This window comes from Etheostoma cragini, chromosome 9 (assembly GCF_013103735.1).
Source record: "Etheostoma cragini isolate CJK2018 chromosome 9, CSU_Ecrag_1.0, whole genome shotgun sequence".
NCBI classification, from domain to species: Eukaryota; Metazoa; Chordata; class Actinopteri; order Perciformes; family Percidae; genus Etheostoma; species Etheostoma cragini.
In genome coordinates, this window is record NC_048415.1 from 11739790 (window position 1) to 11760864 (window position 21075).

General features: G+C 40.9%; 1 protein-coding gene across 3 annotated transcripts in view; it reads right to left on the reverse strand.

Annotated features, from left to right (window-relative positions):
• rnf13 (ring finger protein 13) overlaps nt 1-21075 on the reverse strand; it is a 38415-nt gene that overhangs the window by 5627 nt on the left and 11713 nt on the right. For all 3 annotated transcript variants that reach the window (XM_034882604.1, XM_034882607.1, XM_034882605.1), the window contains exons 4-8: nt 20367-20489; nt 6709-6796; nt 5367-5457; nt 4599-4704; nt 3973-4066 (exon numbers count right to left, since the gene is read on the reverse strand). In XM_034882604.1, the coding sequence (XP_034738495.1) occupies nt 3973-4066; nt 4599-4704; nt 5367-5457; nt 6709-6796; nt 20367-20489 (502 nt within the window). The remainder of the gene's footprint in view (nt 1-3972; nt 4067-4598; nt 4705-5366; nt 5458-6708; nt 6797-20366; nt 20490-21075) is intronic.

Consider the following 21075-nt stretch of genomic DNA (forward strand, 5'->3'; position numbering starts at 1 on the left):
TACAGATATACATTAGGAAAAAGTGAAATAAGATACTGAGACCATGATGCCACTGATTAAATGTATTGTATCTGTATTTCAAAAGCAAAGTTGGGAGTCTAGGAGCCAGCATCTTGTGGCCACTGCAGCTTCAGACATTTGCACAGCTCCAACAGGCAAAGCTGTGGATTGCAGCGTTAAAAGACACTAACACAGCATCACACTGTTCCTGTTCACTATGGCTGCGTCTGCTCAAAGCCCCCAGAGTCCAAGCTCAGCATTATCTGTTGCAGCTGAGGCCAGGGGCAATTGTAGGCATACTTAACACTGTGCTGCACGCACGCACAGTTACATCTTACAAAGTTCTTGTTCTGACATATAAAGCATTGCAGGGTCAGGCGCCTGTTTATATCTCTGACATGCTCCATCCGTACATTACTAACAGGTCCCTCAGGTCTTCTAACCAGGGACTACTGGTGGTCCACTCGTTTGAAAACTAAAGGGGACCGTTCCTTTGAAGTGGTAGCTCCTTACGTCCTGCTGTCTCGGTTGATGCTTTTAGAAAACAGTTGAAGACTCACTTGTTTCAACTCGCTTGTGTCAAATGTTTGTAATTTGGGGTTTCTGCTTGTTTATTTTCAGTTTTGGTTACTTTTGTATTTTAACCAAAATGTGTTTGTGTAAAGCACTTTATGACTGTCTGTGAAAGGTGCTATATCAAATAATAATAATTTTTTTTGAGGTCTTTCTCTGACACTGTTGAACAATAAACCGCATTAAACAACAGAGGCTGTGTCCCTACTGTTACAGCCCTCCCATGCTCAAACCATTGCCAAGCCAGCCTTGCTCTAGAGTGCAGGGCTTAAACGATGATTAGGTAGAGATTTGGTGTCCCCTTCCTGTTTCGCCAAGCGCTCTGACTCAGCTGACGGGAGCGCAGACGCCGCCCAGGAGGCCGTTTCCTGGACATCTGAACTCCCTGCAGCGGCCAAGGTCGACTGTAGCGGTGCCTGGTGGAAACCCTGAGTCAGAGTGGGCAAAGCCACCACAGCACACCAACCGCAGAACCTGACGTAACAAAAACATCTATTTGAGTAACACATGCTACTTTTAGCTGGTGTGTTGCACGCGCATCTGTTTCTGCCAGACGGGGAGGAGCACCTTGACTCCTAACCCCCTCAATTAGCAGCTTTGCAAAGGGGTCTACTTATCATGCACCACCCGTAGTCTAGAAAACTGCCCGGTGTTCCCCTGCACAGCTGCTTGTTGTCACAGGCTTTCTAGTCTGCACAAAACAGCTGCCGGAGGAAACACATCCTGCAAAAAAACCTCAAATACACAGACAAAACTTACTTGATCATAGCACAAAGTGGATTTGCATCGCAAAACAATGTTTTAGCCCGATATAGCCTGTCTGACCCTTGTACCGAGACGGAGGGAAAGGCCAGAGGCAGAACTCTAAGAAAACTTCAAAAGCTTCCACTCAACTGCTCAAATTCACACAATAGTATTTACCTTATCTATGTTACTGTCCTTACATACCAGCAGCACAAACTGTACATCCTCTCAATACGTCTGAGATTTAAAAAAAAAACTGAATACACCTAACTTTTATCCCCCGTCAGGCCTCTGGCATGACTGCGGCTACATTCCAAACCTTCAGTCATGTGTCCAGTCACAACAGAGAGGAGCTCTAATCTGCCACGGAGGGCTTTGTGGAAAAATCAAGTCCATATTAATCCGATTAGCTCCAAGGTGCAGAGCTCCAGGGAGGAATAATGTGTCGTACATGTAATGTATTGATGACATCTCTCTTCTGGGCCAAATCATGTGACAAAGACCAGCATGGTAGAGGAAATTACATCTCAGCAGACTAAGGTCAAAGTTTAGAGTCGGGATTAGGGTTGTGTATTGTTTAGATTTTACGATTACGATTTTACGGCTACTTTTACATTGATTCCAATTCCTAAACCCAGTCTTGAAAAACTGAAAAATTACATCAAAGAAAGGCTCTTTTCTGGAGTTTTTTTTTTTAAATATGTTTTTTTTTTTTTTATTTAACAATACTAGTGCAATGCCCATTCAAAATGTGCTTGTTTGGAACGGGCCGATTGCTTGGCCTGTGGTATTGCTGCTTGTAGAAATCATCAAAACCAAATTGTACCCCAAAATTACTTGCAGAAAGACCACAAACCAACTCATATGTAACTTCCCTGTAAACTCTGTATACCCTATTACTAACTTACTGATTTACCTGACAGAGAATGTTGCAAAAAATACCACAATGTCAATGTGGAGTAATCAGACATGATAGACTCATGGCAGTGAGCTACCCACCGGCCCATTATGAGAGCTAATCAGCACATATCTGCGTTAATCAAACACCAGAACTGGACCCTGTGTGTGTGTGTGTGTGTGTGTGTACAGAGAGAGAGAGAGAGAGAGAGAGAGAGAGAGAGAGAGAGAGAGAGAGAGAGAGAGAGAGAGAGAGAGAGAGAGAGAGAGAGAGAGACGGTGTTGTCTTATGTCGTATGATCGTTAACAAATTTAACATTTGAGCAGAGGTGTTAATTCCCATACAGGTTTAGTGGCTTGACAGTTAAGTAGGGGATTTGATTTGCAGGTGTATATTAGAAACAGTTATGTTATAAGTTAGCAGTAGAATTAATTAACCCATCCAGGGTGAGTCTGATAAAAAGTGCTGTGTGTGCCCGGTTTAGCACTGAGATTTACTCGCATTGCACAGCTCTGTGAAGGAATAATCACTTTATGTTCTGCCTCGGTTTAGAGGAGGTGAATGTAAGCTACAGCTCACAGCAACTTAATACCATATAGTGTCTGGCTTCTGGTTGATATTTAGTTTTGGCAAATGGATTTTTGTAGTCAAGGAAAAGGGTTATGCCCCCAAACACGGACAACATTGTGACTCAAAAACAGTGTCTGGTAGCCTGCCTATAAGGGGCGTCCCGCTCTGTCTGCCTGTTGTCTGTAGGTAGTTGTGCTTTGCATGTGTGGGATTCAGAAACGTCATTTCGGGAATTGTCGTTTGTTTATTCAAAGTCAAAGACAGTCCAAAGGTAGTGCTACTTTGCACATTTTTGTGGGTCTGAGGTGTATTTCACATTTTAGCTGCTAAAGCTCCGCTGCTTTCGGTCTCTGGTCTGCTCAGTCAGTGAGCAGTGTGAGAGGGGGAGTGGCTAGCGGCTAGTGCGGCAAAGCCAATGTGTCCCTTCTTTTACCAATATATATATTTAAAGATGCTTTTTGCATTTCTAATCCAAGCAAACATCAAATTTGGCACTGAACTTACTCTTACACGCGCACGCGCGCACACGCACACACACACACACACACACACACACACACACACACACACACACACACACACACACACACACACACACACCAAAAAATAAATGTTGAGTTGGTATGCTAACCAGAGCCCAGAGGGAAAATTAGGCATTTAAAAGTTGCCTAATTTTCGTGGCCGGGTTGGTTCAGTGGTACAGTAGGCGCACATATACCGAGAGGTTTATGCCTCAATGCAGAGGTCCATGGTTTGAATCCGACCTGTGACGGTTTCCTGCAGGTCTTCACTTTCTCTCCCCTTTTTAACTTAACTGTCCTGTCAAAAATTAAAAGTGGAAAAGCCCAAAAAGAAATCTTAGCCTACATTTACGGTAGCTAGATATCTGTAGACTACAGAGAAAGTGTGATATTTTTACGTCCATTTTGGAGTGACGGAGGGAAAATACTTCAGTCAACATATTAAGTGGAACCGGGCCGATTCCTACCGGATGAGTAGAAACCGGTTCCATATTGGAACCGGGTTTCAGTACCCTACCCTAGCTACAGCTAGAAGGGATACAGCTGACAAAGACGAGATGAACATTTTCCTACTGAATTACTACCTAAATGTAAATCAATTAAATTAATTAACTATTTAAATTATACAGTCAGAGGTAATCAAGATGTTTGAGGATGCCTCCGTACCTTTTTTGTACTTGTGGATGGGAAGTTTCTTCAGCTGGTCTTTGCGCAGGCGGCTCCTCCGAGCCCGGTGTCGATCCTGGACAAACTTGGTGATCTAGGAACGGAAAAAGAATCCTTTTAAAATCAGTACACAAAACACACAGACATCTTTCTTGTCCAGGTGCTGAGTTCGGAAAACTGTAACAGTTCTGTAACATTAGAGCCCAAATCAAATGCCAGATGTCAATATGGTACAAGATGGAGAGCCAATCTAGACTCAAAATGTTTTCCTTTTGTAATTGAGTAGAAATACATTTTTTTGTGTTTTTATTAGCCTTTATTTTATAGAAAACCTGAAGATAGGAAAGGGGGGGGAGCAAATACAGCAAATGGCCAACAACTCGGACTGGAGCACAAACTCTGCGGTAAGGGCTGAACCTTAGTACATGGGGCGTACGCTCAACCAGGCAAGCTACCAGGGCGGCCCAAAAGTAGACATTTTTAAAAAGGAGTTTTTGCGACTCCTCAGGGGGAGGCAAAAATCCTAGAATACCAGCCCTGTTCAATCATCAAATTTACATGACTACAATCAGGTAAAATGAAACTATATGCCTTTAAATATACTCATAGTTCATACAAAGATTTACCATAAAAACAACGATGAGGATGAGGCAGATTCCCACAATGATGAGAAAGGGGATCAGGTAATATTCCAGTGGCAGGCTGAAGTCTGGCATGAGGACCACATGTCCCCTAGAAAAACAAGCAGAGCCAATGTCAGGTGTTGGCATGTGCTTACAAACAGACACAGAGGCAGCATTTCATTATGGCTCATCATTTCAACTGCAACATTGTATTATGTATTGTATTATCTCATTGCTGTTAAAAAATGCAGTGTGACATATATAAGGTCCTCTGGCAACATGATGCTGTTTCACACTATTAGTTAGTGGGGTCTGCTTCTTTTCACAGAACTCCCTCTACAGCAGAAAAATCTCTGCACCAGTCAAATTTGTAACAGCCAACTTGGTCCACACTGACAAAACTCTGCCAATACCATGTTTGGTGTTCATTCCACTGCAAAAGACTAAGGAATAACACTCATGTATTATGGTATCTGACAAGCACGCACACACACACACAAAAAAATTGAGGACTTTAATGGTGTGGGCTCCTCTGACAGACAGACAGTTCATTACCACCTCCGGAGCAGTGATAAACAGTCACAATACACATCCTCTGCCTTTACATATTACAGGGCATTACTCTACACAATTATTAGATCAAACTCGTATGGAAGCTGCTGTACAGTTTTAGGTGAAAAAGCAACAATGTCACACTGAAAGCCTGAGAAGAAAAAAACTGCTTCAGTTCATATTGATGGGCAGAAAAATGAGATTTGAGTTTAGACTTACCCCTTGTCATACGTAAAGTCTTCTTTCAGAGAGGTGGCAGTCACCTCGCTCACAAACATAGAGGGAATATCTATCTGCTTCATAACATCCACTAAAAAGGGAAACAAAAACAACTCTAAATGCATCACGTGACTGTATACTATTTATTGCCTGAATCCCTTTCAAACTGACTTTAAAATTCAAAGTCCTGTTAGAAAGACTTGTTTTATTGCATACTAAGAAACTCTTAGAACCTTCTTAAATTCGCACGGTTTGAGTAAAAAAACTACCCCTTACTTAGGTCCTTTTACTTCCTTTCCTTGGAGGTTTAACCACATCAGTCTTCATTAACTGATAGTTTGCTTAAGGTTCTTTAACCAATGAAACTATCTGGGGATGAAAGTCATGAGTTGTTTTTTAATCTATAGCTGAAACAATTAGTCAATTAATCATTTGGTTGACCCAATTAAAAATGATTGTCTACAATTGCTTAATCCTTAATTGTTTTTGCAAAAGACACCCCAAAAACCTCACTGGTTCCATGCAAGTATTTGCAGGTTTTTGTAGTCTCTTTATGACTTTAAAAATAATAATAATATCTCTGAGTTATTGATTATTGGTCAGTCAAAACAAGCTATTTAAAAATGTCAAATTGAGCTTTGGGAAAGGGTGATGGGCATTGTCTGACACAACATAGACCAAATAATGTAATCGGCAGATTCATGAAGAGGTAATCCCAGAAACACTCACATCCTGTTAGGTCAGATTCCAAATTAATTAAATGTTATCAGACCTATATATTAGCTTATACACAGTCTCCACTTGTTTTTATTATGACAGAGTAGCTGTCAAAATGCTCTACATGCAATCTGCTTTTAACTAACATCACACTGCAGATGATCCATAATCTGAACGGATTTAGTCTCTCTGACTTTTAAACGTAACTATCAGCCACACAACAAGTTCTGTAAGGAATAAGCCTTTAAATCAGAAAAATAGCAATTAAAATCCCTCCACTTTAAAAACAATAAAAAGTTTATATAAAATGTCATCATGTTGAATCGATTCTGAACCAATAAGCTGTTAGATCGGCAGAGATGCCGGCGTTTCCCAGCATACCCTGGGAACGCCTGGGTCTTGCAGTCAATGAAAAGCAGCTGTGCTGACTGCGTCTCAAACCTCCGCCGCCTTGATCTCGTGAGGTTATCATCGCCCAAACGTCAGAGCAAGTCCGACGCAAACCTAACCGGCATGCTTTGGGCGGCTATCGCCGGTGATCAATTCTGCGCAGACCAGGCTCATCTCAAACAGGCCTAATGCTTAATATGTGTGACAGAAAAAAAGGGAGGAGGTGGTGACTTACGATCATTGGATCCCATGCTGATTAAGTCATCGGAGTCCACATTGTGAACAATGGCTGCCTTGTACCCAGCTTTCTGGGCATTGAGGACCTGTGAGGAGACAATTTACGCTACAATTATCAAATGGATCCAAACAACCTGCGATTTTTACCTAAAAACTGTCTTAATTGAAGGTGGCACATGTGATAACAGGGGTTGTGTGTCAGATAATGTGAACAAATCGGATTTCCACTGTCTGATAACACGGCATCAAACCACATTAAACATGACATAGAAAGCAGTGTTGGTTAGAAGCGAGAGCTCTTTCTCTGTGATTCTACTTGAGGTGTTTAGTGATGGTTCTAATACAAGTAAAGTCATCCTTGCAAAATCTGAAAGAAACAAGCTATTCACGAATATTAGCCTTACAAATAACAGTACCACTTCCAGTTTAAGGATGCGCTTTACTGCTCATTGAACTCATTTATGATCTGCCCTTGCAAAGTGAATTCCCGGAAGGACAATAAATACTAGTTTTCTGTAGTAGCAGTCTGAAAGGACAGCAGAGACCACAGATAAATGAAGGGTAGCATTCAACATATTTATAGCCCATTTCCTCAGAAAGTGTTTACAAGAGACAAGATGTTTGCATCACATATTATAGTAAGGTATGACAAATGCTTAATGCTTAAATTAATGCATGTTGTTATGGCACATACTTTCTTCTTTTTAGTTTGTAGCCAAATACTGGCTAATATTCACTCTTCCGTTTGCCACCATGTCCACACTCTCATTATACATAGATATTTCCACTCCTAACCTCTTCAGAAAAAGTTAACCCTTTCACTGCTATATAAAAACAGATGCTACAGCTTCCATTGTAAACGGCTCACTGTGTGTGTGCGTGCGTGCGCACGACAGATTAAATGTTACATAACATAAAAGCTAGAAAATCAATTTTCTAAGAAAATTGCTTCTTCAGTGTGTTTGGTTGTTTTCATGAGTATGACAATTATATTATAGGTACTTATAGGGGAGATAATAAACACAAATCCAATATCAGAAGAATTGGAAGACAAGTGCCAACAAACTTTCAAGGACTAAGTAAGCCAACTGCAGTTACTGTAGATCAGTTTCACCTAAACCTTTTAATCCACAGCAGGTTGTGCTGAAGACACCATAAAGGATTTACAAAGCAGCAGAGGGATAGTGTGCTGCATCGTGGATGCACCGGAAACTGATGTAATGAGGATCTTCCATCTGCGAGGCTGTTTTTGTGGCTCTGACACAGCATAGAGGCTACAGTATCCTGTATAGCCATTGTTGTGGCTGATTTCCTATAACAGATGGGGTGGAGGAAATAGGATGTGACAATATAACCCCGGAATGAATCAGTTTGGGCCCTATTTTGCACATGCTGCAAAACCCGACGTGTCTGCTATTTTGAGACCAGCTTCCACGTTGTTCAAATAGCAAATGCACCTGCGCCCATCTTTGTGCCCATCTTTGTGCCCATGGGCAGGTGGTCTTTCAAGGAGGTGTGTTCAAGTGAATTCTTGGCGTTTTGCTATCTTGAGGTAGCGGGAAGTGATCGCACCATTGACCAAAGAAAACCTGGTCTAAAGTCAATAGCGCAGCATTTCACTGTTATTTTTACAGACTGGTTGGTTTATTGCATATTATGCCCAAAACACATCTATGATTGAAGCAACACTAGAGAACTTTTTGTAACTTAAAATAATGTTTCCAAAATAATTTCAGTGGTTCATTAACTCTTAACAGGGTGAACGGCAATTCTGCATTTGCTTTGCGGCTCTCTCCAGGCTATAACCGCACTATAAAAGTTTGCCATATCGGGTAGGGGATCTGTAGTTTGAGACATAATGGGACAATTCTCCCTCCAACTTGTAGGTGGACCAAAGCGGGAGAAGTTATTATTACAAAGAAAAAACATTTTGAACCACGAGCCGGCGCACAGACCCTTGTTTCCGCCGTAAAACTAGCAAAAGTGGATGTGGACACACCCTAAACGCACCTGCACCATGCACTTAGATCTCTAAAATAGGACACAGGGTGTTCATATATATACACACACACGCACTTTGGATAGTAAATGTTTCCTCTGAAATTGAGAGGGAAAACAATTTGCATCAGATCGCATTACTCATACTCATCACTAATAATAATACTTCTATCAACGCTAGAAAAAAAACATATTCTAACTGTAATGCTGCCTATTGCCAACCTAAAACTAAACCACTTTGTATAAAATTATTTGATTTAATTTGTCAAAGGCTAATAAGAGGTCACACAACACTGCCAAAATCAAGAAAAATCTGCCCCTAATTTTAACATTGTACCTCACATTTATGGTGTATATTTAGGCCAGAGCTAGAAAACATTAGCCTGTCAGACAGAAATTATACTTTATTTTACCTCATCATATTGGTGTCACATTGTGGTCATGTTAGCCAATTTCTGTTAAAGAGAGGCTTTTATTTTAGTAGATTGCAAAAATGTTTTGACCCTATTTTTCTGGCTCTTTGCTCTTTGTTGATGTTAATTATTACTCAGAGCATGTGTGGCCCGCCTGTGGTACACTAACACCTGACCCATAACCAGACAGTGAGACAATGATGTGAGGCAGTAAAGACAATCAGATGAGCTTGGGTCACAATCTGAAAGATTTGAAAGTCATCTGCTCTGTTAAATAACAGAAGGGGGACGCTCACACTAACCTGTGCAGCCAGTGGTTGTGTGAGTTCAGTGTGTTAGCCCTGCAGCTCGGCCACGCCTCTCTATACCAGCATTGTACTCTGTTGTGGTGCAAGGAAATCCATTTAGACCTCTATGGGGTGAACAGTGTGTGTGTGTGTGTGTGTGTGTGTGTGTGTGTGTGTGTGTGTGTGTGTGTGTGTGTATTGTGGCGTGCATGGATGCTAATACAAAACAGCACTGTCTTTTGTCTGTTCCTTGTCATTGTGATGTTATGCACAGGCATACGTGAAGCAGCCGCAGCATTGTGAGCCCATGTGTTTTCTTGTGAGGGTGTATTGTGGGAAGGTATCAATGGCTACTGTGTGCATCTTGAAGCAGGCTGTCTGGATAAGTGACGCACACAAAATATTGGATCTGGATATGTGTGTGTGTGTGTGTGTGTGTGTGTGTGTGTGTGTGTGTGTGTGTGTGTGTGTGTGTGTGTGTGTGTGTGTGTGTTTAAAGGAATAAAAGTGAGCTAGTTGTAGGAAGATCTGTGATTGTAAGACAACGCTAATGTCCATTCTACAAAAATACAATGTTACACTTAATCAATCAATCATTGTCACTTGAGGTAAATCAAAGAGATCGTGACACGTTGTGGTTAGTAAGTATAGTTAATAAATGGCGGCGTATCAGCCTACAAGGCCTTTGTCGTGTGACATAAAATACGATCTATGAAGTCCAATGACAGTAACAGATGAATGCGTTTAAAGTCTTATCAGACCAAAACCCGGTTTGTAATTCTCCCACACAAGATTTTACAATTCCTGGAAGTTGTAATTGACAGCAACATCCCATGTAGTATAAATGGGCTGCGGTATGTACACGTAGTGTAGTTTGCTTCATATTCCGTCTTAACGGAATGATCAGCCAGGTTTTTGGAATTCAAGTCATGCGAGTAGGAAATTTTGGCCAGCTGTGGGTAATACGGGTCACTAGTGAATCAGTACATTTCTCCTACAACCAATCATGATTTGGAGGTCATGTTTTTCATAAAGGTCTCCTACCCTACTGCTGTTAACTCTCAACAGACTGGCTTACTGTTTGGTTTTGTTGCTTTAATGGGGATTTTAGAGTAAGCGTAAAGAGCCATTTTGGCTGTAGGCTATCTAGTGTGTGGTGTGGTCTGTCTGCCTGGGATCTGCAGAGGAATTCAACCTCTATTGCTGGCTCACCCTTGTGTTTGCATGGGCAAAGATAAGGACATGCAATGCATTCCTGAGACTGAGGAGAGAGACGCAGGAAAAAGAGAGACAGAGACAGAAAAAAGAATAAGGGAGAAAGGGAATATGTGACGGGAAACCTGTAGAAAATAAAATAAAAATCCAATTGAACACAAGCGTGTGGCTCTAACATGAACGCCTTACTATGGGCTACTCTTTTACCATCTGCAGACAATCATGCTGAGCTTTAGCACCATCCTCCATGTCAATTTAACAGCCTTCATTAAACCACTTAATTGTTGTTATCCTTGTGGGACCACACATAAAAAGCCTGCTGTTCTCCTTCAGAATCCTATTCCTCTGTAAACCCATTATGATGGTGTTATGAGAAACAAAATGAAAAAACAACATTAAAGTGTATTTTCTTCTAAACCTTCTTTACCAAAGAAAGTTGACAGAGCAACATTATGCTTCCCAGTACTTTTTTGTTTACATGTATACACATGGAAACTGCAATGTACAGCTACAGGGGAACAACACCAGATCAAGGGATTTTCTCAAGGGCATCTGACATCTTTTGTTGTTATGTGAGGGCATAACGTGGCTCCAGAAACGTCTAGCTCTGTTCTCTCTTTTTCTGCCTTCCAAAGTCCAGTTTATTTCTCCCTTCTGTAACTGTAACTGAATGGATGGAATTGATTGATAAACGGAATTTTTTACAAACACGCTAAAATAGAGGCTTATTAATACAAGCTTATTTTTACACACTTTTCCTAACTCAACTAAGCATTACATCTAGGGCCGTCACGATATGCAATATGAAACCGCAAATCGGGACACTCAGAGAAGGGGAGAAACACCAGTAACGCTAATGGAGGTGTAACGATTAGATGGCCGCTATTCTGACTCTGTTGTCCGGGTCTGTTTCCCAACAGTTCAGTAAACTGCCGTTAGCGTCCTTAGCACCGGAGTTAGGTGCTGACCGGGCTGGCTGCTAGCTGGGTGGGGGCTGACTGTGGATGTGTCCCCGGGGCTGTTGTCAGCTCTCATCCTGACTGAAGCCTTACAGTGGCGGGAGACTGGGGCAGAAGACAGGGGTGTGCTAGCTAGCTAAATTACCACTAGATTAGTCGTCTTATCTATACAGTTAACGTTACTGATGAATTTGTGGGTTAGCCCAGAGTTGTTAACCGTGGTCAAAACAATCATACTAACATGATTGGTCTATAACAATATAGACCAAGCATTAGCCTTAGCTACTTTTCAACCAGCACCAAACAACTTTTCCTATTCGGTCCCCTTACAGGTTGGAACTGGAATTGTCCATTACCATTATTTCTATGTGTCATTCAAACGAGTTAGTAAACATATAAACTGTTTTGGAAACATTATTTTATGGTACAAAAGAATCTTTGGGTGTGGATTGATTGATATTGAAATCAATCAAAATCAATAAATAAAGTCTCTGTTGCGAGTTACAAAGGGGCATGTAATCAATGACAAAACAATAATCCAAGCCAGAAAAAAGTTGTCCCCCCCCAAAAAAAAGACAAGGTTTTTATTGAATCGTGGGTCAGAAAACGTGATACAAACCGAATCGTGGGTTTGGTGTATCATTTCAACCCTAATTATATTATGGGCAAAGTCACATAGTGGGGATGGTGAACACAAAATTCAGCCAGTTTAGACAGTGACACAAACCTGCGAAACTCTATATCTGCATTAAGTGCATTGAAGCCTTGAGAGTTTGCTGCCCTTCAGCAAGGAGGTTGCAGCTGTTTAAAGGCCAACATCGCTGCACTATGCATTTGTCTTGAGGAGCTTTCTGTGTATGCATGGGACTGAAAGAATGTGAAGGAAGGTGTCTACAACTTGGTAGAAAAAAAAGAGCATTTCAAAGTAGTGTTCCACTACAGGTCATTAAACTATTAATGTGTGTGTGTGTGTGTGTGTGTGTGTGTGTGTGTGTGTGTGTGTGTGTGGTCACAGTTGACTGAAGATGTGTTAACGGTGCCACCTGGAATTGCCTAACTCACTGGTGCTGTTTTTAACAGTTTGGATCCCAAAGAGAGCTCTAAAAAAGTGGTTTGCCATTACTATATTATGTTAAAAACCTTGTACAAACATGTTACATGTACATGACTTAAATATCAATTTGACATTATCTACCTAAAGTGATGATTAAAAAAAAAAAGGCCACCTACGATGTTAAATATGCCTGCAGGTTATATCTGCCTTTCTACTCCTATACTTATATCTATGAGACTGGTGGTGTGGACAGAGTTTGCTGATAGCATCACTAATTATTGCTGCATCACACGTGTGTGTGTGTGTGTGTGTGTGTGTGTGTGTGTGTGTGTGTGTGTGTGTGTGTGTGTGTGTGTGTGTGTGTGTGTGTGTGTGTACTGCATCTTCACTCCTGTGTGTATCTGCTGCCAATACTGCACAGTCTCCTCATGCAGTGCTGGAGCTAAAACACATCGACTCATCTTCTCAGCTTCTCCTCCTCTTCCACCACCTGACATAATATTGTCCACAACTCCCTATTGTTTTCTTTTTCTCTCATTTTCTCTCTTCAAGTCACTGTCCTCTTTCCTCCACCATTTTTCTTCCACACTGCCCCATGGAGCTCAGGCGTTATGACCTGCTTGGAGTCTGCTGCAGTCCCTGGCCTGCATTTGCATAGAGCAGACTTGACCTAAGCTTTGTGTAAATGAGTCTGAGCAGAACAGCACACCTTTCTCACACAACATTATTGTATGTTTTAAGTTTATTGTGTGTTAGGATCATTGTTCCCAAGTTTTGGTAAAAGTGTATCATTTTTTGGAATGTGATTCACAGATTCACAAAATTATGATATGTTGACTTTCAATTAGTCTTTTAAGCATATGAAGATTTATTTTTCAAAACTACTTTCTACAATTTTACATTCATTTTCATGGCATTATTATCATCATCAAGAGCAAGTTTAAACAACATTTTTTTTTTTTTTAAAGACAGTGGATAGACATGAAAGGGGGAGAGATATGGGGATGACACGCAGCAAAGGGCCGCAGGTCGGACCAGAACCCGGGCCGCTGCAGCCTCAGCCAACATGAGGAGAACGCTCCTACTGGGTGAGCCAGAGGTTGCCTCAATTTTAAACAAATTTAAAACAAGTTTAATAAATTGTATTTATACTACCCAAAGACATTCTGGGTCTTCAGGGGGAAAAATGAAACAACACATTGGTAGCGCTTGATTTGCATTTTGAAAAAAGGCTGTTTGGCGATCTGTAAAAGTACACCTGTATCAGATGCAGCTAAGCCATGCTGTGCTCCTCTGCTGTTTGGACAGCAGCACCCAATTAGGTCCTCATTTCCTTCTCTCTCTCTTCTGTATCACATTTCTTTTCTCCCCTTATTATTCACTTATTTCTCCTCCTATCTTCTCAGTGAGATTCATGTCTACTCGAGTTCCTCTCTTCTCTCCCACCCCTTCTCTCTTTCTCTGCGAAAGCTATTCCTCCCACCCTTTTTCCTTCTCTTGCCACCCTTCCTCTACTATTTCTTCTCCCCTTTTCTTCTCCTCTCAGTTCCCCTCCCTCCCAACTCTCCACTTCTTTCTCTTCCTCTTCCATAAGTACATCTTTGCTAAATTTAACCTCTTCCTTCTCTCTTTTTTTCCCCCTCATTACCCTTGTTATATCAACCCGACTGCCAACTTGTCCGCAATTCTGCCCAGCCCCCTTCTTTCATATTTCCATTTTCCCGCCTTTTTTCTTTCCCTCCCCTCTTTGTCATCCATTCCCCCCTCCCTTCTCTCTCCTCGGTGTTTCAGAGGAACGCTACAAAGAGCAGAGCTGAGTTTCAAGGTCCAGACGGCTGATTAGATAGAGTTCAATAAAACTGCAAACTGCTGGGAGAGGCCATGTGTACTGATAACACTGTACAGCTGCAATTCATGAAACTCACTTCCCTGTGTGTGAGGGACTATATTTGCACAAATGTGTTATAAAGATTAACACACTTTAATGATGCATCCTGGCGTCCATTTGTTATTTGTTTAAACATGTATTCAAAGGATTTTTTATTTGTTATCATTTGATGTGTCTATAACAAAAAGCAAAGGCATAAATGTTGTTTTGTAACTGTGAAGCACATTGTAACTCTGGTTCTGGGTAGTACTGTATGAAGAAAGCCATACTTACTTAATTCTATGTGAAAGAAAAGTATATGTAGCTAAATCCGCGCAGTCTTTATGAGGCCATTGTTATACGGTCTTATGATTTAAAAAAAGAAAATGCCCAAAGGTGAGGAAACATTTGTCCTCAAGAGTAACTGGATAAACATTTTAAAGATAAGTGTTTGGAGACATTTACAAGAATAGAAACAATTTGATCTGTACTATAATGTTTGTATGTACAGTATGCCCACTGTGTGTATTTGCCCTATAAGCCAAAGGGAACAGGCTGAGCGGTTTGTTGCCACAATATGTTGCAACAGACCAAACAGCTCAGATAAACAACACAGTCCCATGTCTGTGTGTGTGTGCGTGTGTGTGTGTGTGTGTGTATATATATATATATATATACACACACACACATGTCCACTGTGAGAGACACACATGTCCACTGTGAGGGACATAATCTAAAAAAAAAATCCAGAAATCACAATGTATGATTTTTTAACTATTTATTTATACGATATATGATATAACAAGGTATCATAGCAATGTGAATGGGGTTGCCTGTAGTGATAATCCTATAGAGAATTATCACCTGAATATGCAGCTCCCCTTGGCTTTATGGAGCTTTATAGCCAGTTTCAGTTAACTGTTTAGCTGTCCGGTTCACAACTTTACCATTTTGGTTCACTCTCATTGCAGCAGGCATTTGTTTTAAGCAAAAAAACTCTAAAAACCCACTGTACTTAAGTAAAAGTAGATAGATAGATAGGTAGATAGATATTTATTGATCCCAAAAAATGGGAAATTACAATACAATATGAATTATTTCACTTGAAAAGTAGAAGTGAAATAACCTATCTGAAAAAATACTCAAGTTAAATAATTTAAAATGTACTTTAAGAAAAAGGTACTTAGTTACATAAAAAAAATATGTAAAATGGGGCGGGGGGGGGGGGGGGATCAGCTAGAGTTTCTACTAAAACAGTCTCTGAACCTTCGTTGCTCCCCTGATCCACCTCCATCTCGTTCTCAATCTCCTACAGAAAGACTTGGCGCCTGGTAGGCAGGCTAGATGCTGATTTGTCACTGCAGTGGTTCTGGGCAAGATTTCTTTTCTTCGGTTTTCATTGTGCAAATTGTTTTATTTTTATTTTACTCAGTGGGATTTTGTAATGTAGCGTAATACAATACTTGACTCAAAACGTAATCAAGGACATTTTAAATTACCGATTTTAACATTGAGTTCAAATGAGTAAACAGGTTTAAGGTAGATATTGATAAAGTGCAGCAGAGAGACTTAATTAGTAATAGACAGCAAATAAGTGAAAGAGAGGAATAATGTAGCCCTACAGAGCTCAATATATAATGTACTAGTTACATAACTACTACAATACTAGCAAAAAAATCTTGCTTAGACGTAAGGGAGGCACGGGTGTGTTCAAGGGAGGTAGAGGGGAGGAAAAGGGTATAGAGTTTCCTGTCGTCGTCCCCCTTCTCCGGAAAGGTCAGAAAGGTTACCAGTGAGCCCCCCACCACCACCTCAAAGTTTCCCAGTGTACAGGAAGTGCAAACCCTGCCTCTCTGGAGAATTATTTTTTTAAAGGAACAGCCATGGAGGAATGCTTTCCTCTTTCTTGCTCTCTCTCTCACACATACACACACAATCACAAAGAGTGAGTGCGCCTATTAAGACCCCTTCACATGACTCCCCTCACCCCTCCCCATCTCAAACACTCTCAACATTCAACCTTCTCTGTGTCATGGCTTATCGCAATACACACACACACACACACATACACAACGGGTGGAGAAGCTAACACTTCACGGAAGGTTAAGTGGGTGAGTGTCCGTTTTATTGCCCATTACAGCCAAAGATCCATTAAAACTCTGCGCTGTTCCACATTGGATGCTAATGGCTAAATGCTATAGAGGAGACTGCAGAGGGACAAAAAGAGATGGAACGCTAAAACAAAACAGCAAGCATGTTAGGGGGTGACAGCCCTACAACACACACACACACACACACACACACACACACACACACACACACACACACACACACACACACACACACACACACACACACACACACACACACACACACACACACACACACACACACACACACACACACACACACACACACACACACACACACACACACACACACACACACACACACACACACACACGAGTGCGTTGTCTCAGTCAAGCTGGAATCTATTATTCCTTTGTTTCCCTGCAGCTTCTGGAGGGAACTGAGCCTGACTTAGAGGGTGGGAGGGAGTGCGATTGGGCCTGAGAGAGACATTTAAGGTAGGACAGCTGAATGCTAGCAACAAACATTGTGTTTGTGTGAGTGAGTGAGTGAGTGAGTGAGTGAGTGAGTGAGTGAGTGAGTGAGTGAAAGAAAAAGAGTGAGAGAAAGAGAAAGAGAGAGAGACAAAAAGGGAAAAGCATCTGGAAGAGGGATGGAGAGACTGACAAGTATAAGGGAAACAGCGGGTAGGAAATCCAGAACAGGAAGTGAGGAGAGAGAGGGGGCAAAAAGAGATTTGAAATGAGATAAAGACATAAGAGGAGAGAGAAAGACACACTACTCCCTAATACATCTTCAGTCTGTCTAGTTTCCAGCCTACTGTCAAACCTAGTTTGAGTGTGCCTATTTAAAGCTAGTTTTTTTCCTAGCATCACAAAGAGTTTAAATATAGGCAGTGAACACAAATATGTATTAAGAGAACTATATTTGCTACATTGAGTCAGCCCTGCTGCCAATATGTCCCAGTGGCCAACTGCAGTACTGCAATAAACAAAAAACTCTATGCGTGCCATGTGGGCACTTTCACTATAGATGGCCATTAGAAAGACACACCAGTAAAACTGTCAAAAAGGATACTTTTGATAACAAACAAAGGGACACTTTACGTTACCATTTTTCCTACATGATTTTTTTTTTTCAAGACTTCTTGTCTTTGTCTGGATAGTGACAGTAGAGCTACTATACAGACAGGAAATGCAAGGAGAGCGGGGGAGGGAGGTGGGGGGACAAAACAGAGAAGAGGTGGAAGGAGACAGGGGCTCAACAGAGGACGTTAACGAACTATAATTGTTTCATTGTGTTAAATCTTGTTTTTTGTTGCTTTAATTAGAAGAAGCTGTGAAACAACTCTACAACTATTACAGCAAGGTCTCAATCTAACCAGCAACTGACAAATTAAATATTCAATGTGTGATTATATGAAAAATAAAAAAGTTTTTTTACGATTATTATTATTATTTATTTTTTCTTCCTTTATTAGACAGTACAGTGGATAGAAATGTAACACAGTGTGCTATAGGCCGCCCCATTACCTTTTTTTCTCTCTGAAGACGCAGGTGTTTGGTATTTTAACTTGATAGCTTGCTAGCACACTTGATCAATTTGGCCTGAATGGCAAAACTTACTGTGAAGTGACGGTTATGAATGCATCATAGCGTTGATGTGCTTTTTTATGAAACAACTAGGGAAATGTGTGCTGTAAGGTTACACTGAAAATGCCACCAGACCTCTGCAGCGAAATAACGGAGTAAACTTCAACAAGTCAAAACTGGTCCTTTGAGGGTTGCAAGAGGTTAAATGTTGGATCTTACATAGTTCAGAGAGACTTGTGTGTATGTATGTATTGTGCTTATATGTGTGTCTGTCTGTCACACAGCTATGTGGAGTGGAGTCTGGTTACACTCAGCAAAAAGAACACCTCACTGCCCTCTCTATCAACATGCTCCTGTGTGTGTGTGTGTGTGTGTGTGTGTGTGTGTGTGTGTGTGTGTGTGTGTGTGTGTGTGTGTGTGTGTGTGTGTGTGTGTGTGTTACAGAAAGACCTTCTAAGGATGTAAGACCAACAAAGAGAGAAAAGCCAAGAGAATAGTTTGAAAAAGAGGGATTGACATGAAATGTGAGAGTGAATGAATGCGAGGAGCAACCAAGAAAGTACAGAGCAAAAAGGTAAGACTAAAGAGTATGAGAGTAAGAGGCGGAGAGAGAGAGAGATGCCAAGAGGCTGCATTCTTTACTCTCTTTCACCCCATTACTCATTCTCAACCCCAGTCTCTTAATCGTGGCTCTCTTTTTACCCCTCTCTCTCAGCCCTTTCTATTCTTTCTCTGTTTTTTACTCTGAATCCATGACAAACTGGAGGCTTAAAATACATTTAGAAACCAATCTACCGCATGTTTTTTCCTGCATATGGCCATTTTAGTTTTCTTTCATGCAAAAGTAAAAAAAATATTAAAAAAATATTTTTTTTTAAAAACTGGAAAAGAATTAACTGTGATTTATTATGCTTTTGGCACAAATCATCCTTGGGGAATTAGCAGAGGGTGCTGTATTAATAATAAAACTCAGTAATTCACAAGCTGCTAACTCTGTTGTGTATGTTGTGTTCAGACCAAAAGGGTGAAGTTTTTCTAATCACATGGGGAAAGGTAAAGTGTTACTGATTAAAGCATGTGGTAAGAAGAGTAGTAAATGTCTTGAAATTCTGTGACAACAAATCATATCATTGTATCATTAAGGTCTGAAAAAAAAGAATGCCTAATTCTTCTCAAAATCCTGGTTCCATTTACAGCCACTGTGGGTGACTCTGCATAAGTCAGTTAGGCTTTAACTAAGGTCTGATGCTTTAATAGACTGCTTTTTTTATTGGCAGGATAGATATACAGACGCAACAATATTTTTTACCCCACTCCTCTTTCATCTTCTCAACCTCTCTTCCTCTCTACTGTTGAACTTGGCTTACGCTGCCTTCACCATCCAGAGATCAGCTCTCTTGCCAGCTTTCGGTTGCTTAACTGACTTATTTGGCAAACTGAACTTTCCAACTCCATAAGTCCAGCATCACACACACAACTGCAACAGAAAGAGTAGAAGTAGAAGAAAAAGAAGCTGAAGAAGAAGACAACAAGTGGAGTTGGAATACATGCTCTTGCAGGAAATTGTGTTTAGGGAAATGACCGCTTTCAGTGGTTCAACTCCTAACAGGGTGAATGGCACTTCTACATTTGCTCTGTAGCTCTCTATCGGCTATACCCGCACTATGCAAGATTGCCAGACCGGGTATCGGATCTGTAGTTCAAATGAGACGACTAGAATGGACAATTCCACTTCCAACCTGTAAGGGGACCGAAGCGGAAAAGTGCTTTGGTGCTGCTTTAATGTAGTGTGAGGCAACACACTTTGTACCCCACATGCACTGTTTTGGCAACGTGCCCTTGTAATTACTAGCTGCTGAAATAAATTATGTTTTTGAATTACTTCAAGGTGTTGCTGTGCAATTAAAAAAATGTGACTTTCACTAAACAAGCACTGGAAGCCTGTTAGTGACATACATATAATACATAATTTACTGTACCAACAATGCTGTTATGTTATCATAGTTATGTACAGATTACAGATACAGATTACTACAGATACTAGAGATGGGTGGGGTTGATCAAGGGTGTGGCATGGCCTAATCAGGAAGGACTTCAACCTCTGACAATAACCACACACACACACACACACACACACACACACACACACACACAAACACTCACAAGTGTAAACACTGTACCTTGACGTCAAAGTTGCAGTCGAAGCGCTTGATGAGGACGATGAAGGCGCCGGTCAAATTGTCCCTTGGAGGGGGCTCGATGGGCTCGCACGCATTTTCTGGTCGTGCCCCAATCAAGAAGCCCTGCAGGGGACGACATAATCAGACATGACATTGTAGGAGAAACATATAAGTGGCTTAAATCAAAGTTTCCTCATGTGTCTGATAAGTCATTTCCAAAAATAAGATATTTGTTATTTATAGAAAGCTCTTTCTAGCGCATAAAATAAAACAAAAACAACAACAAAATTTGAATTTATAATGCTACTTGTATAAAGAGCAGCACCACCTTTTATAAACATTTGCCTAATGAGTGATGCCAAACAGTGTGTGTTTTTCAGTACACAGAGACAGATTAAAAAAAGACCACACATAACAATTAACCAATAGATTGCTTACATAGAAATTGTCTTGCTTCATTCATTACTTTTCTGCAGCTGCTCCTTCATCACCACCTGTGTTCGCTAGTGTGAATAAATAAAAAGCTACACTGGGGCAGTCAGGGGTTACTGAAGACCACTTTGACAGGGATTTATGTCCGCAGATTCTAAGTTACATAATGTTCATTAGCTTATGTTCTAACACCTCTAAGGCACCACTAGTCTTATATATACACAACACCTGCTAGTTTTGTCAGTGTTTATGTTGATTTATGTTGACAGCTGTTGGA